This window comes from Tiliqua scincoides, chromosome 9, assembly GCF_035046505.1.
Source record: "Tiliqua scincoides isolate rTilSci1 chromosome 9, rTilSci1.hap2, whole genome shotgun sequence".
NCBI classification, from domain to species: domain Eukaryota; kingdom Metazoa; phylum Chordata; class Lepidosauria; order Squamata; family Scincidae; genus Tiliqua; species Tiliqua scincoides.
This window is the reverse complement of record NC_089829.1, coordinates 21252178-21272636: the sequence shown is the minus strand read 5'-3', so window position 1 is coordinate 21272636 and position 20459 is coordinate 21252178. Positions and strand designations below refer to the sequence as shown.

The following is a 20459-nucleotide window of genomic DNA, read 5'->3' as shown; positions in this document are numbered from 1 at the left end:
AAATTGCTGTGTATGTCTGCACGTTGTGTGAGAGTGAGTAGTATTCTTGGATCTGGTGCAGTTTCTCTCTGTCCAAAAGAGCTTGTTGTTTTTAGGTGACAAGATGTGGGTTGAGGAAATGCAGAGAAATGAGGAGGGGTCATAGTTCAGTGCAGAGTACAGGCCTAACCCAAGCTGAAGTGCCACCAAAATACTTCCACCCACACTGTTGCTGCTGCCTGTGTGCTGTCTGCCATCCATTCTTCGCTGCAGTTTTGAGGAAGGAGTAGTGGTGACTGAATGGCAGCATCACTGCTGTTTTTCTCCTGCCTCCTCCCCCATCTCATCCATGTGCCTCGCCCATCCCCACCACATGCCTTTTTTCCTGCACTTAAGAGGAGGCAAAGACAGAGATGGTGACAATGATGTCTCTTCCCATCCTCACCCATGCCTACCCTGCCAACCCACTACAGTCTCTCCCAACTTACCTGTTCCTCCTCCTTGCTCTGCATTTTAACAGAGTTGTAGAGCATAACTAGAGCAAGGAAGCAGGGAACCGTGAGCTGGTGCTTCTTCTGGCGACCTTTCCCCCCCTTTTCTCTTCTGCTAAAGCAATAGGTGGAGAGGTTCCAGGAACAAATGGCAGCTAGATGCAGGCAGCATATGGGGTGCCGCCTGCATCCATCCACTGCCTGAGGCAAGCACCTTTCTTTGTTTCATTGCTGGGCTGACTCTGGTAGCGCATGTGCTTTGCATGCACTGAGTCCCTGGCCTCAGTTCCACACACCACCTGTGGAAAGATTTGGATAGGTCTAGAAAAAATTCCTGCCTGGATAGCTGTTGCCAGAATAGACAGAACTGGAGCAGATGGGCCCAACTTGGTATTAGGCAACTTTATATGTTCCTATATGATGAGAGAATGACATTACCACCAGACTGTTTCTCCCCTGCTTCCCAATCATCAGTAAGTTATCTTGTGAATTTACTGGGACCTTCCAGAATATCTGATAGCCAACTGGAACAAAGTTCTAATGAGCACAGGAGCAAATGGATGGTTATCTTCAGTCTACACCCTTTGTGTGGGCAGAAAGACAGGGAGAGCAATAGGTTGATGGGCATCTGTCATTCTGTCTAACACAGTGGTTCTCACACATTTAGCACCGGGACCCATATTTTTGAGTGAGAATCTGTCAGGACGCACCAGAAGTGATGTCATGACTGGAAGTGACATTATCAAGTAGGAAAACTTTTAACAATCCTAGGCTGCAATCCTACCCACACTTACCCAGGAGTAAGTCCCATTGACTATCATTGTTAAAAGTATATACAGAGTAGCCTGTTACAGCCCAAACACAGTCACATGCCATGGGAGCATCAAGTCTAATATATTAGAAATAAAGTAGTGAAATGAATAGGGACCCACCTGAAATTGGCTCACAACCCACCTAGTGGGTCCCGACCTACAGTTTGAGAAACACTGGTCTAGCATGAATAAGAGCACTTTCTAATTCCCTTGTGGCGCTATCCCCTCTTATCTCGGACTTTATGTTTGTGCCTGCATATCTGAAATCAACCTTCTCCTTAGACCAGAGGTTCCCAAAATGGGCATCGCAGAATGCACATTGGCCAGGCTTCTCAGCAGCATGATCACAATATAGCAGATCATGGAGCAAAGGTTCTGCTTCATAGGCTGCCTTTTGTTTCACTTGGTTCCCCCTCACCTGTTTAATTTTAGGGTCTTCTGAGGCTTTAGAACCCGGAAATAAGTGTCGATGACATCATTGGCACTTACTTCTGGGTTCTGTGACCAGCACCAGCAGAGGGAGGATGTCACTTCATTAGTAAAGTTAGGAACCCCTGCTCTAGACCATTCTCATTGTGGCAGGAATGAATGCTTCTGTTTGGTTTTGCAAATGTCTTCTGTGTTGAGCAAATCAACAAAAATGTGGTGTGTTTGAAGATGGTGCTGAAGTCAATAGTTGCCCCTTTTTCTTTTTTTCCTTTTGTCATTGTAGGATTTCCAGTCTCACCCAACAGTAATGCTTTTTGCACTAATAGCCCTGGAAAAGTTTGCACAAACAAGTAAGTTTATTGGCTTACAATCTGCCTTATAGGGTGAACCAAGATGTCCCTTAGTAGTCCAAGTGGGTAACTTTTTTCCCTTTCTTTGACTTCAAGCACACATGTGATCTTGAGCAAGAGGCCTTCAGTAAAGGGGTCTCACTGTGGGCCTTCAAGGCCTGGCCACTAGTCTCCTCTCCTGCTACCAAGTGTCAGCCAAGATTTGAAGGAGGATTCTTGGTGTTGGTTTGGAAATTGCTGATCCACAGTAGAGAAGCTCCTCAGTAAATGCGTCCTCTTCTCCACAAAGAGATTTCAGGGCAGACTAATGGGATGTACAGTAGCAGGAAAGCAACAGGACTATTAGTTGTGTTCCTGAATTTACATCCTTGTGATTCATGCTACTGACAGCTTCAGCATTCTGAAATAAGGTGCCTCCTTGTTACTGAGAGAGCAGCATAGTTGATGCTGATAGATCAAAACAATGTAGTCAAAGAATCCTAGGTCTGTCAGGCAGGAAGCAGTTGTCCTCACTTTCCAGAAACAAGTCCATTGGCTGTTATTGCCGCAGGGGCCTTTTGAGAAAATATGGACATAGGGAGGGATCCCACAAGGACCCTCATTACTTAGGGGGGATCTTTTCCTTAGCTGCCAGTGACTAAACTCCCTGATTGCAAAATACTTGAATGTTGTAGGCTTCTTCTCTGAGAAAGAAAGAAGAAAAATGGATCTTTGTGCTTTCTGATATTGAGCTCTGGAAAATCAGGTCTATAGACTCATATCAAGTTAGCATTGGAAAAAATCTTGGAGGTCATTTTGACTCTTGTTCAGTGCAGGATGTTGTAGCATCCCTGACAGGTGGCCATCTAGCTTCTGCTTGAAAGTCTCCAAGGGAGAGTGTTGCACAAGGGGGCCCCCATAACCTTGGAACCTGTATCCACAGATTCACTTACCCATGGTTTGGGTCCGGGGGCCCCCCTGCATGCGCCCCCTCCAGAGGCGAGGGGATCTTTGCTCCCTTATATGCCCAGAGGGCTTCCCCAGGCCTCCCAATGTCTTATAAGACATTAAAAGCATCACTTCTGGTTTCACGGAGAAACTGGAATTTGCATTTCTTTCCACTGTTGGGCTCAGTCTGAGCCTGGCAGAGGCTGCAGACAGACATCTGTGGCCTCTGCTGGGCTCAGAGGAACCTCTGGAAGTGAGGGGAGCTCTGCTCCCCTCACCTCCAGAGGATGGGGCAGAGGCAGTTTCCCATATTCTCCGTTTCACTTATCTGTGGTGGGTTCCGGAGCAGAACTTCCATGAATATAGGGGCATGCCTGCATTGCATGAGTTAGACTTCCAGGGCGAGGTAGCTCTTGCAGTTAGGAATTCTTTCCTCATGGCTATCCCAAATTTACTCCTTATTGGTTCCAGTCCAACCCTCAAGAGCCATGGACAATAAAAGCACAATCTTATGCATGTTTATTCAGAAGTAGATCTCAATGAGATCAACAGAACTAGGATCAATCAGCAGAGATCAATGAGATCTAGGACCCCTAGATAATTGTGTATAGGATTTTGTCTCCCCCTTCTTCTATGTAATAGCCCTTCAGGTATTTCAAGATGGCTCTTAACTGCTATTCATAGGACTCGGTTTCCAAATCTTTCTCAGTCTTTGAACCTGTTCCAGCTTTTCTATGACCATCTTAAAATAGTGTCCAGAATTGGACATTGTGTTCTTTTAAAGCATTTTTATGTTGATGATGTTGCACCCATTTTCTTAATAACAACTCTTCATGTTGCAAACCTAGGTGAAAATAAAATGACAGTTTCAGACACGTGCATCAGTGACCAGCTTGTCTTGTTAGAGAAATGGACAGATAATCCAGACTACTTAAAACGCCAAGTTGGATTCTGTGCCCAGTGGAGTTTAGACAATCTATGTAAGTAAAATATGTTGGGGTATTTTTGGTAGTGAAGAAGTCTGGGCTTAAAAATATCATGTTTTTTTTTTACCATTTCAGCAATCATTGGTTGATGTAATGTATATAAAGACATATTTCAGTTCTGAAAGTTACAGTGCATGTGTGTGCTCTGTGCCCTTGGATCTGGGCAAGTAGTGCTGCTGACCTGTGACAAGTAGTGCTGCTGATCTGTGAGCCTGGAATTGCTAAAACTCAAAGGTGGGGAGGTGGTATGCCTTGAGGAAGATTCTAAAACCCTTTGAGTGCTCAAAGACCCCTCAAAAACTGAACCAGGGTTGACTCTGCATCTTTCAGGTGTTTTTTCCTTGTGAGCTTTGAGGCTGCCAGAGGCAATTTCACAGAGGGAGGTAATTGAGATGTACAACTTGCTGGGGCATGTTTCAGAAAACGTAAGGCCCCAAGCAACCACCTGCTTTGCTTTATTGAAGACGTTCTCTTGCTTCTAGCAAGGGGAAAAGAAAGGAGCAGTGGAACCATCTATGCTTTTTGCACAGGCATCTTTTTAATTGACTCTTTAGTCATTTCCTGGATAAATCATAATTGCCTGGAGACTGGCCCTCTTCATGAGTGTCCCTGAACTCCAGCCATGTAGGTGGGACTTGCAGATGTTACCAAGAGTGACATACAAGCAACAACATGACTGTGGCAGCTCTTGAACATCATAGCCAGGGGTACAGTTGAGAGGGAGCTGCGGGAGAAGAGCTTTGGTTCATCTCCTGTAGCAGTAGGGGTGATGACCTCGACAGGAACACTCAGGTGCTGCCTTTGTAACCTTTTTCAAAGGGTGTTAGGATTGGCAGGAATCCAACTGAGAAGTCTGTCTAGGGGCAAATATTAATATTGTCATTTTTCTTAAGGGCTCCTTGAGAGTTAGTATGTAGTTTGTTATATTAGGGCTGCAATCCTAGGCTGACTTAACTGGAAGTAAGTCCTGATGAGTGTAATAGGACATTTCTCAGTAAGTATGCAAGGGCTAGCACTCTTTTATTTATCTGGAATTTTTTTAAAATTTCAATTTTTATTCATTTAAAACTATTGCCAGCTTAGGACCCTCAGGAGGGATCTTTTCCTTAGCTGCCAGTGACTAAATTCCCTGATTGCAAAATACTTGAATGGGATGAAATGAGCTGAATCTTTGAAGGAGGATAATCTTCAAAGTAGGAATAAGTGATAAGAGAACACACTGATGAAAACATTGAAAGTTGATTTTTTTCATGGCTGTTGTATAGCCTTAGTGGGGGTGTAACTATGGGGGATAGTGTCATGACAAACTCTTGCACTTCCAAATTTACCACTGATCATGACAGTCGTACTTCAGCTTATATTTTTCTTCTTCTGCCTCATTCAGTACTCTTTGTATTGCTATTTTCTATAAGCTAGCCTCTGATTGCTCCTAGAAGTCCAACAATGGATTACAGTGTACCAAAGTGGCCAGGGGGCATGCTTCTAGTCATTTATCATTTCTTAGTTGCATCAGATGTCCATTTCTTAGTAGGACGTCTAGGGAATATGTAATTCCTGTGCTGAAAAAACTACACTAGCTTTCAGTACATATCCAGGGCCCTAAAGCTCTCAATGGCCTGGCTGCCACACCTCTCAACCTCCTTCTGCATAAATCTCCCTGGTTCTGCCGTTGATAGGTGGGACCCCACTCTGTAATGGCATTGTCTAGCAAGTTGGCTGTTACAAGGGGCAGAGCCTTTGGGGTGCTCTTGCCCCTGGTCACCACAAGGGGCGAGTTCCATAATAATGGGAACATATGGGTATAAGGAGGGAGAAATTCAGCAGGTCTGGTCTGATTACTGTTTTCAGAGGTTTATGAAGACCCTTCTGTTTTGTTGGGGTTCTCCAGTTTTTTCCCCTCCAGATCTCTTTGGGAATACGCTGCTGCTGCTGCAAGTTTTTGTTTGTTTTTAAATTGTGTTAGGTTGTTTGCTTGTGGTGGTGGTCATATTTTTATTGTGTGATGGGGTGTTCTATATGTTCTAAGCTGCTGGTGGGGTTGTTGTACTGAGCAGGGAATACCTTTTGAAAATGAGTAAAAACAGTTCTGCTTATCACGAGAGGGTAACCAAGTGTACAATCTAACAAAGAAGTACATCTTTTAGCACAGTTCCGCAGGCTCAGAGTCGTCCTGAATGCACCTATTGCCACATCTCAGTGTTCTGAGAGTTGCACTGGTCCATTTCTCATCTTTGACAGATGCCACAAAAAATACCATATAATTACAGTCAAGGACACATAAGTGTAACCATATTTGGAGGAGACGCTAGCTGCCTACTTCTTTAATGTGTGAGGCAGAAGCCAAAGCCCCTTGGTGAAATACCCCAGTGTCACTCACCTGTCATTCTCCAAACTCAAGATGTAGCTTTCATTTTAGGGAGAGATGCCATGAAAGTATTTAGTATAACCTAGTTAGTGGTTTATGAAAGGAGTAGCACTTGAGTGAGCAAGGAAACTTATTACCATGTCTATATTCTCCATTATTGACACTTCTATTAATTTGTTTTAAATGGCTCTTTTTTTCAGTCTTGAAAGAAGGCAGACAGTTTACATATGAGAAAGTTGACTTGACCAATATTAAGGCCATGCTGAATAGTAATGATGTAAGCGAATACCTTAAGATCTCACCACATGGATTGGAGGTAGGGTTTATGTTTGTATGTTTTAATTTTAAGATATGGTTTCATGCTTTCCGCTTCTCCAAGAAGTGGGAAGATTCAGGGGTTGGTACTAAGGGGGCTAGTTTTTAGTTTCCTTTTGATGAGGGAGCACTAGAGGCTTATGGCATTCTCTAATTGTTTTTATTTACAAAATGAGCAAGCTTGAGCACAATTAGAAATTGGGCAAGGTAGCAAGTTCAGTAACTCTGCATCAGATTTCTGGAGAGCAACATATGCCATGCCATCAGTGTTGCTCTCCAGTTTCTGATTAGAAATCACCTGCACCCATTCACCTCTGTATCTGGCACATGCATGGTTACAGAAACACCCTGTGGTTCATTAGTCGAATTCCTGTTCCTGTTGGGCAAAACCATAGTGCAGACCCATTCACAGTAATTGAACAGACAAACCTGCAATGTTTTTGTTCACTTCTCTGCTACTGTAGGAGGCGTTAAATCATAGTGATGCTAGGCTGCTGCCATGTGCCAAGAAACTCTTTGGATTCAAGACCTAGCTCTGTGGGGGTTGGGGCTGCCAATTTCTTCTGACAGTTTATTTAAAAGATTTTTCTCCTGCCTTTCCTCTGACAGAGCAGATACCCAAGGTGGCTTACAATTTATAGATACAATATACAATTTATAAAACAAGAAAATCAGGAAAAAAAATAAAACCAATTGAAGGAAGGCAAAACTATTTACGTTCAAGGATCTGCTATAGAGGCACAGGAGGCAGACAACCCATCACCCAAGTGCCAGATGAAATAAAAAGGTTTTGAGCCCTTGGCAAAGTGCTGTGAGATGGGAGTAATCTTAATTCCCCAGTAGGAAGTTCCATAATTGTGACGCCACTACTGAGAAGGCTCACCCCAGTGCTGCCATCCCCCTAATTTGGGAGAAAGGCGGTACTCGCAGAAAAGCCCCCTCAGATGGCTCCCAGACTATATGGGAGAAGGTAGTCCCTCAGATAACCTGACCCCAAACCATGAAGGGCTTTAAAAGTGAATACCAGTACCTTGAATTGGGCCTGGAAGCGAATGGGCAGCCAGTGCAGTCGCCGAAGCAGCAGTCTGGCAGAATCAAACCACCTACCTCCAGTAACCATCCTGGCTGCCACATTCTGCACTAATTGCAGCTTCTGAACCATCTTTAAGGGTAGCCTCATGTAGTGTGTGTTACAGTCTAGAAGTCATTAGGGTATGGACCACTGTGGTCAGGTCTGATCCACTCAGACCTGAAACAAATAGTATAAGTAGACTGCCAAATCATGCCCAAACTCTTTGTTCTCACCTACTCTGAACCTCTGGCTCTTCCTTTCCCTCCTACAACTTTCTGGGTGACAAGGGTGTAGTTGAGGGGGAAAAGAGTTGTTGGACTGCTCCTACAACAGGAACTGCAACCTCACTGGCAGGAGTGCTCATCTGCTACCTTTTAAAGGGATTTTTCACAAGACGACGCATCGGGCTGCAAATTGAGAAATTTACTTAGAGCAGTGGCCACAACCCCATTTATATTTTTATAGAAATAAAAATAGAGTGAGTGAGTGAGCGAGCGAGCGACTGGGGACCCCACTATCAATCCCACATCCCCTCCCAGAACTCGCCCCCTTCCCATTGCCACCCACTCTCTGCCCCCCCCCATCATGCCCTCCCAGCACTGTTCACTGTAACCAAATATTGTTAGAGAGCAGAAAAAGTTACCATGAAGTATGGCACTAGTGAAAGCTATTTTTGCACACTTGCTAAGAAACTGAGCAGGACTGGTACCCAATCTCCTGGTACCTGAAGGGTGCCTCCCTCTTTACTTGGTGATGCTCTAGTTCAGTGATTTTTGCCTTTTTCATTCCTGTAAGTTGCTGCAACTCACAACAGAGACTTCGCAACCCCAGTGGGGTCCTGACCCCAAAATTGACACTGACTTAGAACATATATTCATGACTAGTCCATCATCTGTCCCAAGGGACAGACCGTTCGTAGCTCATATTATATTAAGGCTACATTCCTAAGCAAATTTATGTGGAAGGAACTCCTGTTGAACTAACAGGGGCTTATCTTCTGGGTAGGCTAGCACTCTAAAATACGTTGGGATAGTTTAAAATCTCATTTTTATAACTTTCTTTTAAAACTATTGCAACCTACTCAAAGAGTTTGGAAGGAAATGAGATGAATCTTCAAGTGAGGTATAATTGGTTTCAAAGTAGAAATTAGGGACTAGAAAAGAGAACTCTAATGAAGAAGCTTGATTGGTTTTTTGTTACCTTAATGGGGTGTGACTGTGAGGGTATGGGGTGTTGTGTCAAGTACCAGAACTTTAAAATTTACCACTACACACTGTGTAAAACACACGCGCGCGCGCGCATACACACACATACACACAAATTGTTCGTGTTAGTCCATTAATCAGTACCTGTTCAATATGCTTAACGTGAATGAAATTTAATTGCTTTCAGATTCAGGTTAGTTCAGTATCATGCAAGACCCACAACAGTGAAGTTCCAGGTTGCTTCCTATGATTGCCTCAAAGTGAACAAACAACATAACGCTTAGAATTTCACATGTGGATTCAAACTCCTTCTCATCAATCCGGTTGCCTTTCTTGGAAGGGCACGTGATGATCTTTTGTTTCCCCTTTGTCAGGCCCGGTGTGATGCTTCATCTTTTGAAAGTGTTCGGTGTACCTTCTGTGTGGATTCCGGAATTTGGTACTATGAAGTCACTGTCATTACTTCTGGAGTGATGCAGATAGGATGGGCTACCAAAGACAGCAAATTTCTCAATCACGTAAGTGCCATTTAAGTTATTTAAGGACAGCCTCTCCCTGCTCCCTAAGATCATCCAGAGAGGAACTTCTGCTTTTGGAGAGCTAACAGTTGAGAATGGCCTTCTCTGTTGTGTTCCCTAAGATAGGGAACTTCTTGTTATGGAAATTTTGTTTGACATCCTGCCTTCCAGAGATGGTAAAAGATTTGGCTTTTCAAGCAGGACTTTAGTTTGATTTTAATTCTTTCCACCTTCCTTATTAGTATAATTTCAGTTTTTATTGCTGCAGCCAGTACTGCATTTATTGCTTTTTTATGTTAATTTGATTCAATATGTTTGTGGCTAAATTCTTGTGAGTTGCGTTTGAATGGAAAGGCATTATATACCTTTTCTGAAATAAATCGGTCTTGGGATGTTGGGCTGGAAGATAGATTCACCTTGTAAATCTCTTAACTACTGTTCAGAGAACAGGGTATCCCATGGGCTTGCACACTTCCCCCTTCTCCTCCCCCACCTTTTCTTTCAGCATTAACTGTGGTTGGGTGTTACAGGGTATCAAGGCTGGCTTTTGATCAGGATTTGATGTTGCTTTGCAAACGTTGATAATAGTTAGTAGTGACCTTTATTCAGATGTAATCCTGCACCACAGTTAATGCTAGAAGAGAATTTTTATGGAGAACAAAGGGTGGACATGAGCCAATGGGCTATTTCTGATATCTTGATTAAGAGATCTGAACATGCTATGCCTGTGCTTTGCCTCCACCTCCACCTTAACTTCTAAAGAGCAATTATGAATGGAAAGGAAGACCAGTATTGGGCCTGCCCTTCTAGTTCCGACAATAGCTTCATTGTGATAAGAGCTGTTTTATTCTTATTTCGGTAATAAAATGTCATTTTCTCATAATTTAAAATGTTCCAGGGTTGCAAAGAGCTCTGACTGTGATAACTTGCATGTACCAAATTCAGAGGTAGTGAAAACAGAAGTTACAGTGCATGTGCCCATGGGGGTGTATGTGAACAGGCTAAAGATAGCAAGAAAAGTAAATGGGGGAAGGTATTAAAAGGATTCCTAGCTTGCTAGGATAAGGCAGGAAAGCAACTTTATTTGTGTGTGTTAGTAAGGAATACCTCATGCTACCGTATTGGAATTTGGTTTCATATTCAGAGAACCAAATAGAATCCTATCAAGGAAATCCAAAGGTTTGAGATAGTAAATGGTAAGAGAGACTGGAGTGGGAATGGCGAAGAGCAGGAAGCAACACAGAATAGCCATGGAAAGTTCAAGTCTAGTCCAATGAATCCCAACCTTTTCCTGGAGATAATTCTGTATGGGGCTGTCTAATTCTGTGTGAGGCCATCATGGAGGGTGCAGATCCAGTGATGATGATGGTGTTGCCACTGACTAAGGTAAAAAGGGCTTTTTTCAATTTACTTGTGGTTGGTGGTGGCGAGAACCCGGGTTTTGCGACATTCCCAGCCACCGCTGAAAAAACTAAAGAGAAAATTAAAAACGAAGATCCCAATTCAGAGTTCAGTGAGAACTCTTAGGAAAACGGCCAAGTCCGTGAGAGGCAGGGCTGGACTGGGGGATGGGATGCCCTCCAACAGGGAGAAGCCTGAAGATCCAACTGTCAGGCCCACCTCCAGGAGTGGGAGGGGTATACCCAAGGAGTCTAGAATGCCCCCTTCTTCTTCCCAAATCAGGAATTTATAGGTAAGGAAATTCTGCTTTTTGTAGCATCCCCAACCACTGCTGAACATGGGTAAGTCAAAAAAATCCCTTTCTTTAGTCATCACTGGTGCGTACCCAGAAATGCCGCCGCCGCCACCACCACTGGATTGCTACTACCCTTAAGGGGGAATACAGTGTTTCTAGTTGTCCTGGGGGTTTTTGACCCCCAGGTTGTTAACTACTGCTACCACTGTGAGGTGGCTCTGAATGAGAGAAACCATGGGGACATAAGCATAGCCAGTAACTGGGCAAAGAGGCATTTTTTCAAGTGGTGCTCCTATTATGTTTAGCAGGGGGAAAGTCACTGTCCCTCTTCACCCCAGCACTGTGTCTTTTGTAGTGGCTGTTTCTGATGTCTCTTCTACATCTTTTTAGATTGCAAGCCTTTTGGGGACAGAAAGCCATTTGTAGAGGTGTGTGTTTTTGCTGATGACTAAATACAAACACAAAGCACCACATTTTTCAAATGCTTATATCTATAGGAACACTGGAATTATGTATGCAGTCGTGAATATGCATTTTTGAATGTGTTTTAATTCAAAAATTTTCAAAAAAACCATCACATTCTCAAATACCTCTTGCCATTTGGTTATTTGATTTTAACCATTTTGTTATTTTGATGTTAGCCACTTTGTGAACTTTTTTGGTTGAAAAGGGTATATAGATGTTCTTAGTCACAACTTCTTGAAGTTGTAATTGATGTGTCACCGGCATCGTCCCAATCAAACGTTAACCTGTATTTAGATCTTCCCTTGAACAGAATGTTATTTCTGACCTGGTTTCCTGTCTGCTCTTTCATTCCGATTGTTCAAAAGAGCATGTTGACTATTAGTGCACAATCTGAGGGAAATAGAGAGGCAAGGTAAATGGTGTGTATGATCAGTTGCAATATGGATTTTAACAATTTTTATTTGCTTTAAAAAAAATTCATCAGTTTTGTCATGTCCAAGAAGATTAAATGTTGTGTTCTGTTTTTCCTTGAAGGAAGGTTATGGTATTGGGGATGATGAGTACTCCTGTGCATACGACGGCTGCCGGCAGCTGATATGGTATAATGCCAGAAGCAAACCACATTCCCACCCATGCTGGAAGGAAGGTACTCTTCCCCCCTCCCACATTTGTTATCTTCTTCCTTTTTGCTGCAAAATTGTTCTAGGATTTCTCCAAGAGGGAATCGGCTGCTATTTGCTAGCAGCTTCCTAGAATCTTTACTGTCTCCAACCTCTTTTAGATGCAGCCCAGTTTATACATTCAGCAGAAACCAAGTGGTAAAGCTTTTCTTGAAATGTAACCTCAGGCTGTGGAAGGGGGAATAGTTTGAACGTTTCCCCCTTAAGTACACTTCGTAGAACATAGAAAAACAGTGTGCCAGGGAAAAGGCGAACCTGTCTTTATTTTCTCCCCCTTCCCTTTCCCATACACGTACGTGTGTGGATGTGTTTATACATGGGATATATTTCTATGGGGAAGGATAAAACTTAGAGCATATCACCAGAAGTGGGTACAGTTCAGGGAAAACTATCATTAGATTCTGCTAGACAGATGGGCTCAGTCTGTCGGTCATTTCTTCCATGCCATTGAAGAATGAACAAGAAGCCACAGGGTGACAGGTGTAGATACAAGGAAAATCTTCCTGATTGAAAGAACATTTGAACAGTGGAGCACAGATGTTGTGGAATCCCTCTCTGATGATGGCCTATGAGCATGTCCACATGCTTCTTGTATTCTAGATTCAACACTTTAGGTGTAAACGTAGAAGTACAGAGAATGATCTCTTTCTTCTTCCCAACCCCAGGTTCTTGCTGCTGGCATCACAACATCAGTAATGCATTGCACAGCCATTGTGAGGATCAATATGTAATCTGAATCTCTTGGCACATGTAATGCAGGTCTCAAAAGCTCAGCTGCATTCCACAGCACATGTTGACACCATTCTATTCTTGGTCTTAATGTACATCCATTCTCGTCGGGGGGGGGGGAGGCTATCATTTCAATCTGCCTTTGTCAATTGTTATAATCAATGGCATGCGGAATTTATAGCATGTACCAATGTCACACAAAGGGTTTGGCTTAAATAGGTGTGTAGGGTTTCTTGCTCTTCCCAGGCATAACTGTGATCAACTCTATAGCTAGTGCTGAAGATGGCTCAGCGCAGATGTTAACACCGATCCCCTAGCAAACTAGGACCCAACTCAGCAACATATGCTTCATCCCTCTCCTGTGCAAATGCTCCCCTCCTCCTTGGTTTTAACCATGGTTAGTATTAACCAGTGTTATCATATTAACCACAACTTGAAGCAAATCCACTTTAAGATGGAACCTGGTTATTTAGCCATGGTTAGTGTTGTGTAAGATGGAACCTGGTTATTGTACACCATAGTTAGTGTAATGCTAAACTATTATTGGAGGCAACAAGGGAAGGGAGGCAGAATTCATGCTGAGGAGTAGTAAGTGTGCCTGAGATGACTTCTCAATTTACAAGCCATAGTTTGCAGAGAGTAATTGCCGTAGCTGCATCAGGCCTATGAATATTTGTTGCAAGGTTGTCATAAACTGGATTGGAAGGAAACAGGAAGGGAGAGAGAAGTGACTGAAATGGGATCACTCCAACACATGGACTGTATTTCATATGCAGCAATCCATTGCATATAATATCACACCCCGCACTCCAAGCCTGAGGAAAATTTTGCCGTTGCAGTAAGTTAGTAGTAAATTTCCCCTGAAACCCTTCTTAGTTGGATTTTATCTGTTGTAAATAGTCAGACCAGGTCTTGAGACAGTTATTATAACGAAGTGCTAATGTAGGGCATGTGTTTATTCAGACCTGTAACTGCCTTGCTTTCCCTCTTGTTCTTGACTGAAGGTGACACAATAGGATTTTTACTAGACCTACAAGACAAGAAAATGATTTTTTATTTAAATGGAAACCAACTTCCTGCTGAGAAGCAAGTCTTCTCTTCTGCTGTGTAAGTACATGGTTCTCTTGAGGGCTTTTAATATTGTGGCTTCTCAGTTTTTGCAAATGGCCTCATTTGGATATTGTGTGTTAGCTTGCAAAGCATCTGTTATCCCCCCTGCCATATTCACCAGAATCTGCACATGTGAGAGCGGCATGAAGGTGTTGGCTGCCTAAGAGATGAAATGTGCACACGCTGCTTTGTTTTGGCCTCACTTCCTCAGCTACCACCTTTTCCCCACATCCTACTGACCTTGCTCTTGTTCCTTCCCTTCCTTTGCCAGCCCATGACAGAGTGCTATTAATGACTCTTTGTGTGGGCTCCCTCAGGACACATCTGGGCAGATAAAGGACATTTGGGGGCAATCCACTCATTAATTCGAATTAGCCAGCCCTTTCTATTAGTGCAGAAATATCAATAATTAGTTGAATTGTCCAAAATGCTGCAGCCATACTGTCAAAGAGTCTTTGGCATGTTAAATGATTCTACCAGATATGGGTCTTTCCTGGTCTAGTAAGGAGATTGTGTGTCAACAGAGTGGCACTGTTGGTTTCTGATTTTCTTCTCTTCTGCTTTGTAGGTCTGGCTTCTTCGCTGCAGCTAGTTTCATGTCTTACCAACAATGCGAATTCAACTTTGGAGCGAAACCTTTCAAATATCCACCATCCGCTAAATTTAGCACCTTTAATGATTATGCCTTCCTGACAGCAGAAGAGAAAATAATTTTACCAAGGTAATGTTCTCTGCTTGTCGAAACAGTGGAAGAGCTAGAATAACATGTATGCTTTGTAGCGTTTGCCACTTCTAAGTGTGATAAATACAAGAGATACTGTGGTGTTTTGACAAGTCTGAAGTTGGCAAAGCTTGTAGTTTCAGATAGCGCCACTTCTTGCGTGGAGTGAGCAGGTTAACATCTGGGCTGCTTTTGGCCTTTAAATAATTACAATTGACAAGTAACAGGAAGGGAATGGAGAGCATTTATAATTTCAAGACAATTGTTGTGGCAACATTCTGGGATCAAAATAAATGGTGCACACATGATAATGTTAAGTGGAGTTAATTAACCCTGCATAATTTATCCAGCTTCTGTGGTCCAGGTTTTCAGATACAGCAAGTCCTCGCTTAATGTTGTTTTGTTCAACATCATTGAACCATATACTATTTCTCAATGAATCTTTGGGAAATACTATGGACAGCCTTGGATAGTAACATATGCCCTCAGGCACATATCTCAGTTTGCCTCCTGCTGAGCCAGATTCTAAAGTCCTTTGGGGGGAAAAAAGCTTCAAAGGCAGCACCTCAGTTCTCCTGCTATAGAAAAGATATCAGATATTAAACTGCTTACCTTTAACTGCACCTGTGCTGTGAAAACCTTTCATCCTAGTGCAGTTTAAATGTCAGCAGGACATGGAGAAAGGCCTCTGCAGCTCACAGAGCTGGTGTGGAGACATGCAGAACACTTGTGTGCGAGTGAACCCAACAATTCAGGCTGCATTTGTATAAATTTATTTGTGCAATGTGATTAATTGCAATCCAACATGGTACAGTACAATTCTACTGTGTGCCCTAGTCACACAAGCTTGATATAACTATGATACCCTGAAAGATTTTTAAGGTCATGAATCTCTTAATTAGGCAAGGATGGTGGTGTGTCTCCCCTGCCCCATTTCCATTTTCAGACATCGACGCCTGGCCTTGTTAAAGCAAGTGAGCATCCAAGAAAACTGCTGTACTCTTTGCTGTGATGAAATGGCAGACACAGAACTCAGGCCTTGTGGACACAGGTACAAGGATAGATTGTGTGTATGTGTTACTATTGTGGTGTATCGCTTCCCTATCTCAAGTGTCTGGATATATACAGTGCACATATCAGTGTCTGAAATGTAGCATCCTGCTTTTTTTAAAAGACCTTTTAGTAAGCAAAGTGTGGTCTACATTTGATGAGATGGTAGACTTGTACCACTTCAGGTTGCATGTAGGGAATGCCATATTTGCATATTCTTTTTCTCCTTTTTTCTACCTGACCAAGTTAAAAAAAAAAAACACTCCCCAGAAAACTAACAAGGGAGAGGCTCTAGTTCAGCATACTTGCTGTTGTGCTAGTTTTCTACCTGTAGGCAGTTCTTTGAGCAAGGGACTGTTAAAAGTAAAAAACTGATTTTCCCCATTTGCCATTTGAAATGAGACTGTCTGTTCTCCACCTGCAGGACTCTTTCCACCTCATTTTTAACTTGTTCCACTACATACATAGACCAGGTCTAAATTATGAAACCACAGAGAAGATGTTTTTGTTATTTAAAATATGTTCAGCATCCACACCAACCTGTGTTCAGAAGAAAACAGAAATGCTCAGACCACACTGGCTGAGTCTCTCCTTCCTGCACAGATTAGTTCTTGATATTCCCATGGAGGTGCCTCTTTCTGATCACCACAGAAATGAAGGGCTGTAGCTCAGTGCTTTGTATACAGAAGTCCAGGTTTTAATCCCATCATCTCCATGTAGGACAGAAAAAATCAGAGAGCCACTTCCAATTGGTGTGAACAATTTTGCACTAGATGGTCTTGCCCTGTGTAAGGTAGCTTTCTATGTTCCTATGTGAATAAAATTCTTTTTTTAAAAAAAATTCTAAGAAATGCCCAGCCAGTTTGGACCCCTCCTAGTAGAATAGAAGAATAATGGATAAATAATCGTTGAGGAATAGTTCTGTATAATTCATAAATGTGCACACTGTTAACCAACAGTAACCTACCTTCATTCTTTTAGTGACCTGTGCATGGAGTGTGCCTTGCAACTAGAGACCTGCCCATTGTGTCGACAAGAAATACAGACCCGTGTCCGACAGATTGCTCACATTTCATGACACGTGGAGAACTGTGTCTCATGGACTTGCCTCTAATCCATTCCATCCAGTGCCAGAAGGGAGAAAGACATCTCAAACCAATCCGGACGCACACTGAATGCGCAGCTGTGGCCCAATTTCATGTTGAACAGTAGCCTGTTTCTCAAAAGATGGAAGCCTGTTAAATCTGGTCCACTGCCTCAAAGTTGTGGAATTTTCTGTTAACAGTAGTGAAAGCTGGTGGTACAACCTGAGTTACCTGCTGGTTTGTGTTCAGTCAAAGCTGCTGGAGATCTCTAATAATTTTCTCCCTCTTCCCTCCCCTTCTTTCCCTGCTCCTTCCAAATGCCCACCATGGGCTGAAGATTTTGCTTTGGAAATGTATATGGTTGATAATCATCTCTTGTTAATGGGGATGCATCTGTCTCTAAAACATTTTTATTTGGGGCATCCATTATTCATCTAAAACAAAAATGCCAATATTTCTTGGTCAATGTAGCTTGCTGCAGGGTCAGTGATCCTTTGTCTTTGGGAAAGTTGATACAAAATGTTCAAAAGACTTGAAATCTACATGAAGAAACTGGTTTGTAAAAATGTATGGAGTCTGTAGAAGAATCCAAATTTTTTTGATAACTCAGTGATTCCAAAGAACATTGATTCTTTTCTTTAAAAAAAACTGCAGAAAATTGGTGGTATTTTCATTCATAGTGTTTCTACTTACTTCGGTTTCAGTACCTACATTTTTTGTGAAAAGCAAACTAATTTTCAGGAGAAATTCTTATATCTGCAGTGCCAGATTGAAGGGAGTTTGATATGCTGAGTGTTTTTAAGGTACCATTGGTCATCGCTTTTTAAGAAGAAATTCAGTATTGGTTCTTGCAAGTTCTGTACGTTTTGAGAATATTGAGCTATAAATCTCATGACCTGGGAAGGATACAGAGCTAATGTGTTAATATTGTTTTGAAAGAAATACATGTTGTTTGAATAGTAAGTAAGCCTAAGGTTGGTTAAACGACTCTTCGCCTCAGCAGATTCCTAACAAAAGTAGGCTCTCTTTTTGCTAAGCTTCATGCGTTTTCATCTCAACTCAAGCTTCTCCATGGACAGATGTTCTTAGGCTATCTAAACAAGTGTCACAAAATGCATATGCGAACAGTGCCATTTCACATGAGCACAGAAAAGATTTAGAAAGCAACTGTGTGAGGATCTCAGCCTTTTGTTTTTAAGTTAAATTTCTGACTCTTTTGCAATGAAGATGTGCTTTGAAAGCTAAAATCCCAGAGGGGAATCCTGAAGAAAATTTCCAGTGAGTCAGCTTGGAGTGTCAATTTCTAGTGTCGCTCCTTTCCGCCTCTTCATGACTACTCAAACCAAGAGAAATTAATACCAGTTTAATTTAATGTACACAGTGTAGAATGCAAGCTTTTTTTGATGCACTGAAAAGGTTGAGTTGTAGATGCAACCTTTCATATGGTGCTTCTCAGGTTCGGTCAATAACTTACACCTCAGTCCTAAATGGAAATGAGTCTTCCATTTAATTTTTGAAGGGTGCTAAAGAAAGGCAAGGATCCAGAAGATCAGTACAAATGCGTCTCTGTGTATCCTTAGCTGCCTTGGCTTACCATCTTCTGAACACAGTCCTAAAAGTCAATTATGATATGGACACATGGAGGGGGGATGTTAATGTTGGAAGAAAATATCAAAAATCTGCCTGAATTTGCTCTTTCGAACCTGTCCTCTTCACACAACTACTAGTATCTTTCCAGCAAATAACTACATCTTCTTGTACTTTTTTCAGTGGTCAGTAGTATGTGCTAAATGCAAAATGGGATTATGTTTAATTGTCCATGGGTTTCTCCCATCTTGCAGGCCATGCTTCAGAGGTTGATCCTATTTCTATACTGTGGTCAATAGAATCCTTTTGAAAAGGATGTTGTGACCACCTTTTTCCTTCCGTAAAGACAAAAAGTGTTGATCTGCAGTCCCAGAACTGTCTCCGATTCCCCTGTTCGAGTTACCAGCGTTGCCATGCATTTTGGCCTAAGTGAAATGTCCCCGAGCGTCTTCATGCCAATTTCTCTTTTTTCCTTCCTTCAGAAGGGCCTCTCCCAATCTGGAAAAACAGGGCAACCAAATGGCAAATATGGTTCAATTTAAATAAGTGTAAAGTGATGCATACTGGGGTAAAAGAATGCTGACTTCATATAAACACACCAGCAGGCTCTAACCTGGAGGTAATTGATGAGCAATGTTAATGTTGTGGTGGCCTAAAAATCTAAACTTACAGAACAGCAGCAGAGAAGATGGCACATTTCATGCCCTGGGCAAGTAGGCCAGGGGATTTTCATGGCTTTATACAAACTGTGTCTGGCTCCAGTTGCCTCAGTTCAAAGAGGAGGATACCATCAGACTGGGAAATTCACAGAAAAGGGCAACAGTTAGGATAATAGTTTGGTGACTAGCCCCCTACCACAGCAGGGGGGCATGCTTTCCCTTTTGTGGCATGGGGGAGCAGTTATCTAACTGTGTGTGGGGAGGGGGGGTCCTCCACGCTACTCACCATGTAAGGGAAAAGCCCTGCTGCATCAGGCCAAAGTCCCATCTAGCCCAGCTGACTGCCTCTCAGATTGGCCCACCAGCTGCCTCAGGTAAGCACACAAGAACATAAGATATACCTGCAGCCTGTTTCCAATCCCTTGTATCTGGAATTTTGACTTCTAAAACCCAGAGGTTGCACATATCATCAGGGCTTGAAACCTGTGATGGACTTTTTCTCCATAAATTTGTCCAACTCCCTTTTAAAGGCATCTAGACACCATCACCACATCCTGCGGCAAGGAGTTCCATGGACTAATGTCACGTTGGGTAAAGAAATATTTCTTTTGTCTGTTCTAACTCGCTCGCCATTCAGTTTTAGGGGCTGTCCCCTGGTTCTGGTGTTGTGTGAGAGGGGAAAAAGGAACATCCCTCATACATCCCCTGCATCATTTATTTAAATACTTGAATTTGGTGTTGAAATTAGAGAGCACCTGCCTCATACTGCAAAAGGTGGGAAGTGACTGCAGTCGGCTCTACTAAAGTGGCAGGAGATAAAGAAAGGCACAGGCCCCTAGTTCCTAAAATTGGGCCCTGTGCAGAGAAAGCACAAAGAGCCAGGTTTTCTCCCTCCCTTACAATACAAAATTTAGGCATCATATTCAGGGGCCATGGACTCCTTGAGGCAGCAATCCTATCCACACTTTCCTGGGAGTAAACCCCATTGACTATAATGGGACTTACTTCTGAGTAGGCATGCATAGGAATTGGGCTCTGAGGTTGCCATTTTCCTGGGAGTAAGCCCCCTGACTATAATGGAACTTACTTCTGAGTAGAGATGACAAGGATGGGGCTCAAGGCCACCAAACGCAGCCACGTGGCAGCTTGAAAAAGGGAGGGACAGGGAAGAAGCCCCGCCTGGCTCTCGCTGATAGGCTTTCTTTCAGATCTGTGATTGGTCGGAGAG

At 42.7% G+C, this 20459-nt stretch overlaps 1 protein-coding gene across 1 annotated transcript in view; it reads left to right on the top strand.

Moving 5' to 3' along the window:
- RSPRY1 (ring finger and SPRY domain containing 1) overlaps positions 1-18021 on the top strand; it is a 41923-nt gene extending 23902 nt beyond the window's left edge. The window contains exons 7-15 of the mRNA XM_066637023.1: positions 1995-2061; positions 3837-3968; positions 6540-6655; positions 9306-9449; positions 12145-12256; positions 14024-14126; positions 14698-14850; positions 15797-15901; positions 16882-18021. Of these exons, the coding sequence (XP_066493120.1) occupies positions 1995-2061; positions 3837-3968; positions 6540-6655; positions 9306-9449; positions 12145-12256; positions 14024-14126; positions 14698-14850; positions 15797-15901; positions 16882-16978 (1029 nt within the window). The 3' untranslated portion in view covers positions 16979-18021. The remainder of the gene's footprint in view (positions 1-1994; positions 2062-3836; positions 3969-6539; positions 6656-9305; positions 9450-12144; positions 12257-14023; positions 14127-14697; positions 14851-15796; positions 15902-16881) is intronic.
- The last annotated feature ends 2438 nt before the right edge of the window (positions 18022-20459 follow it).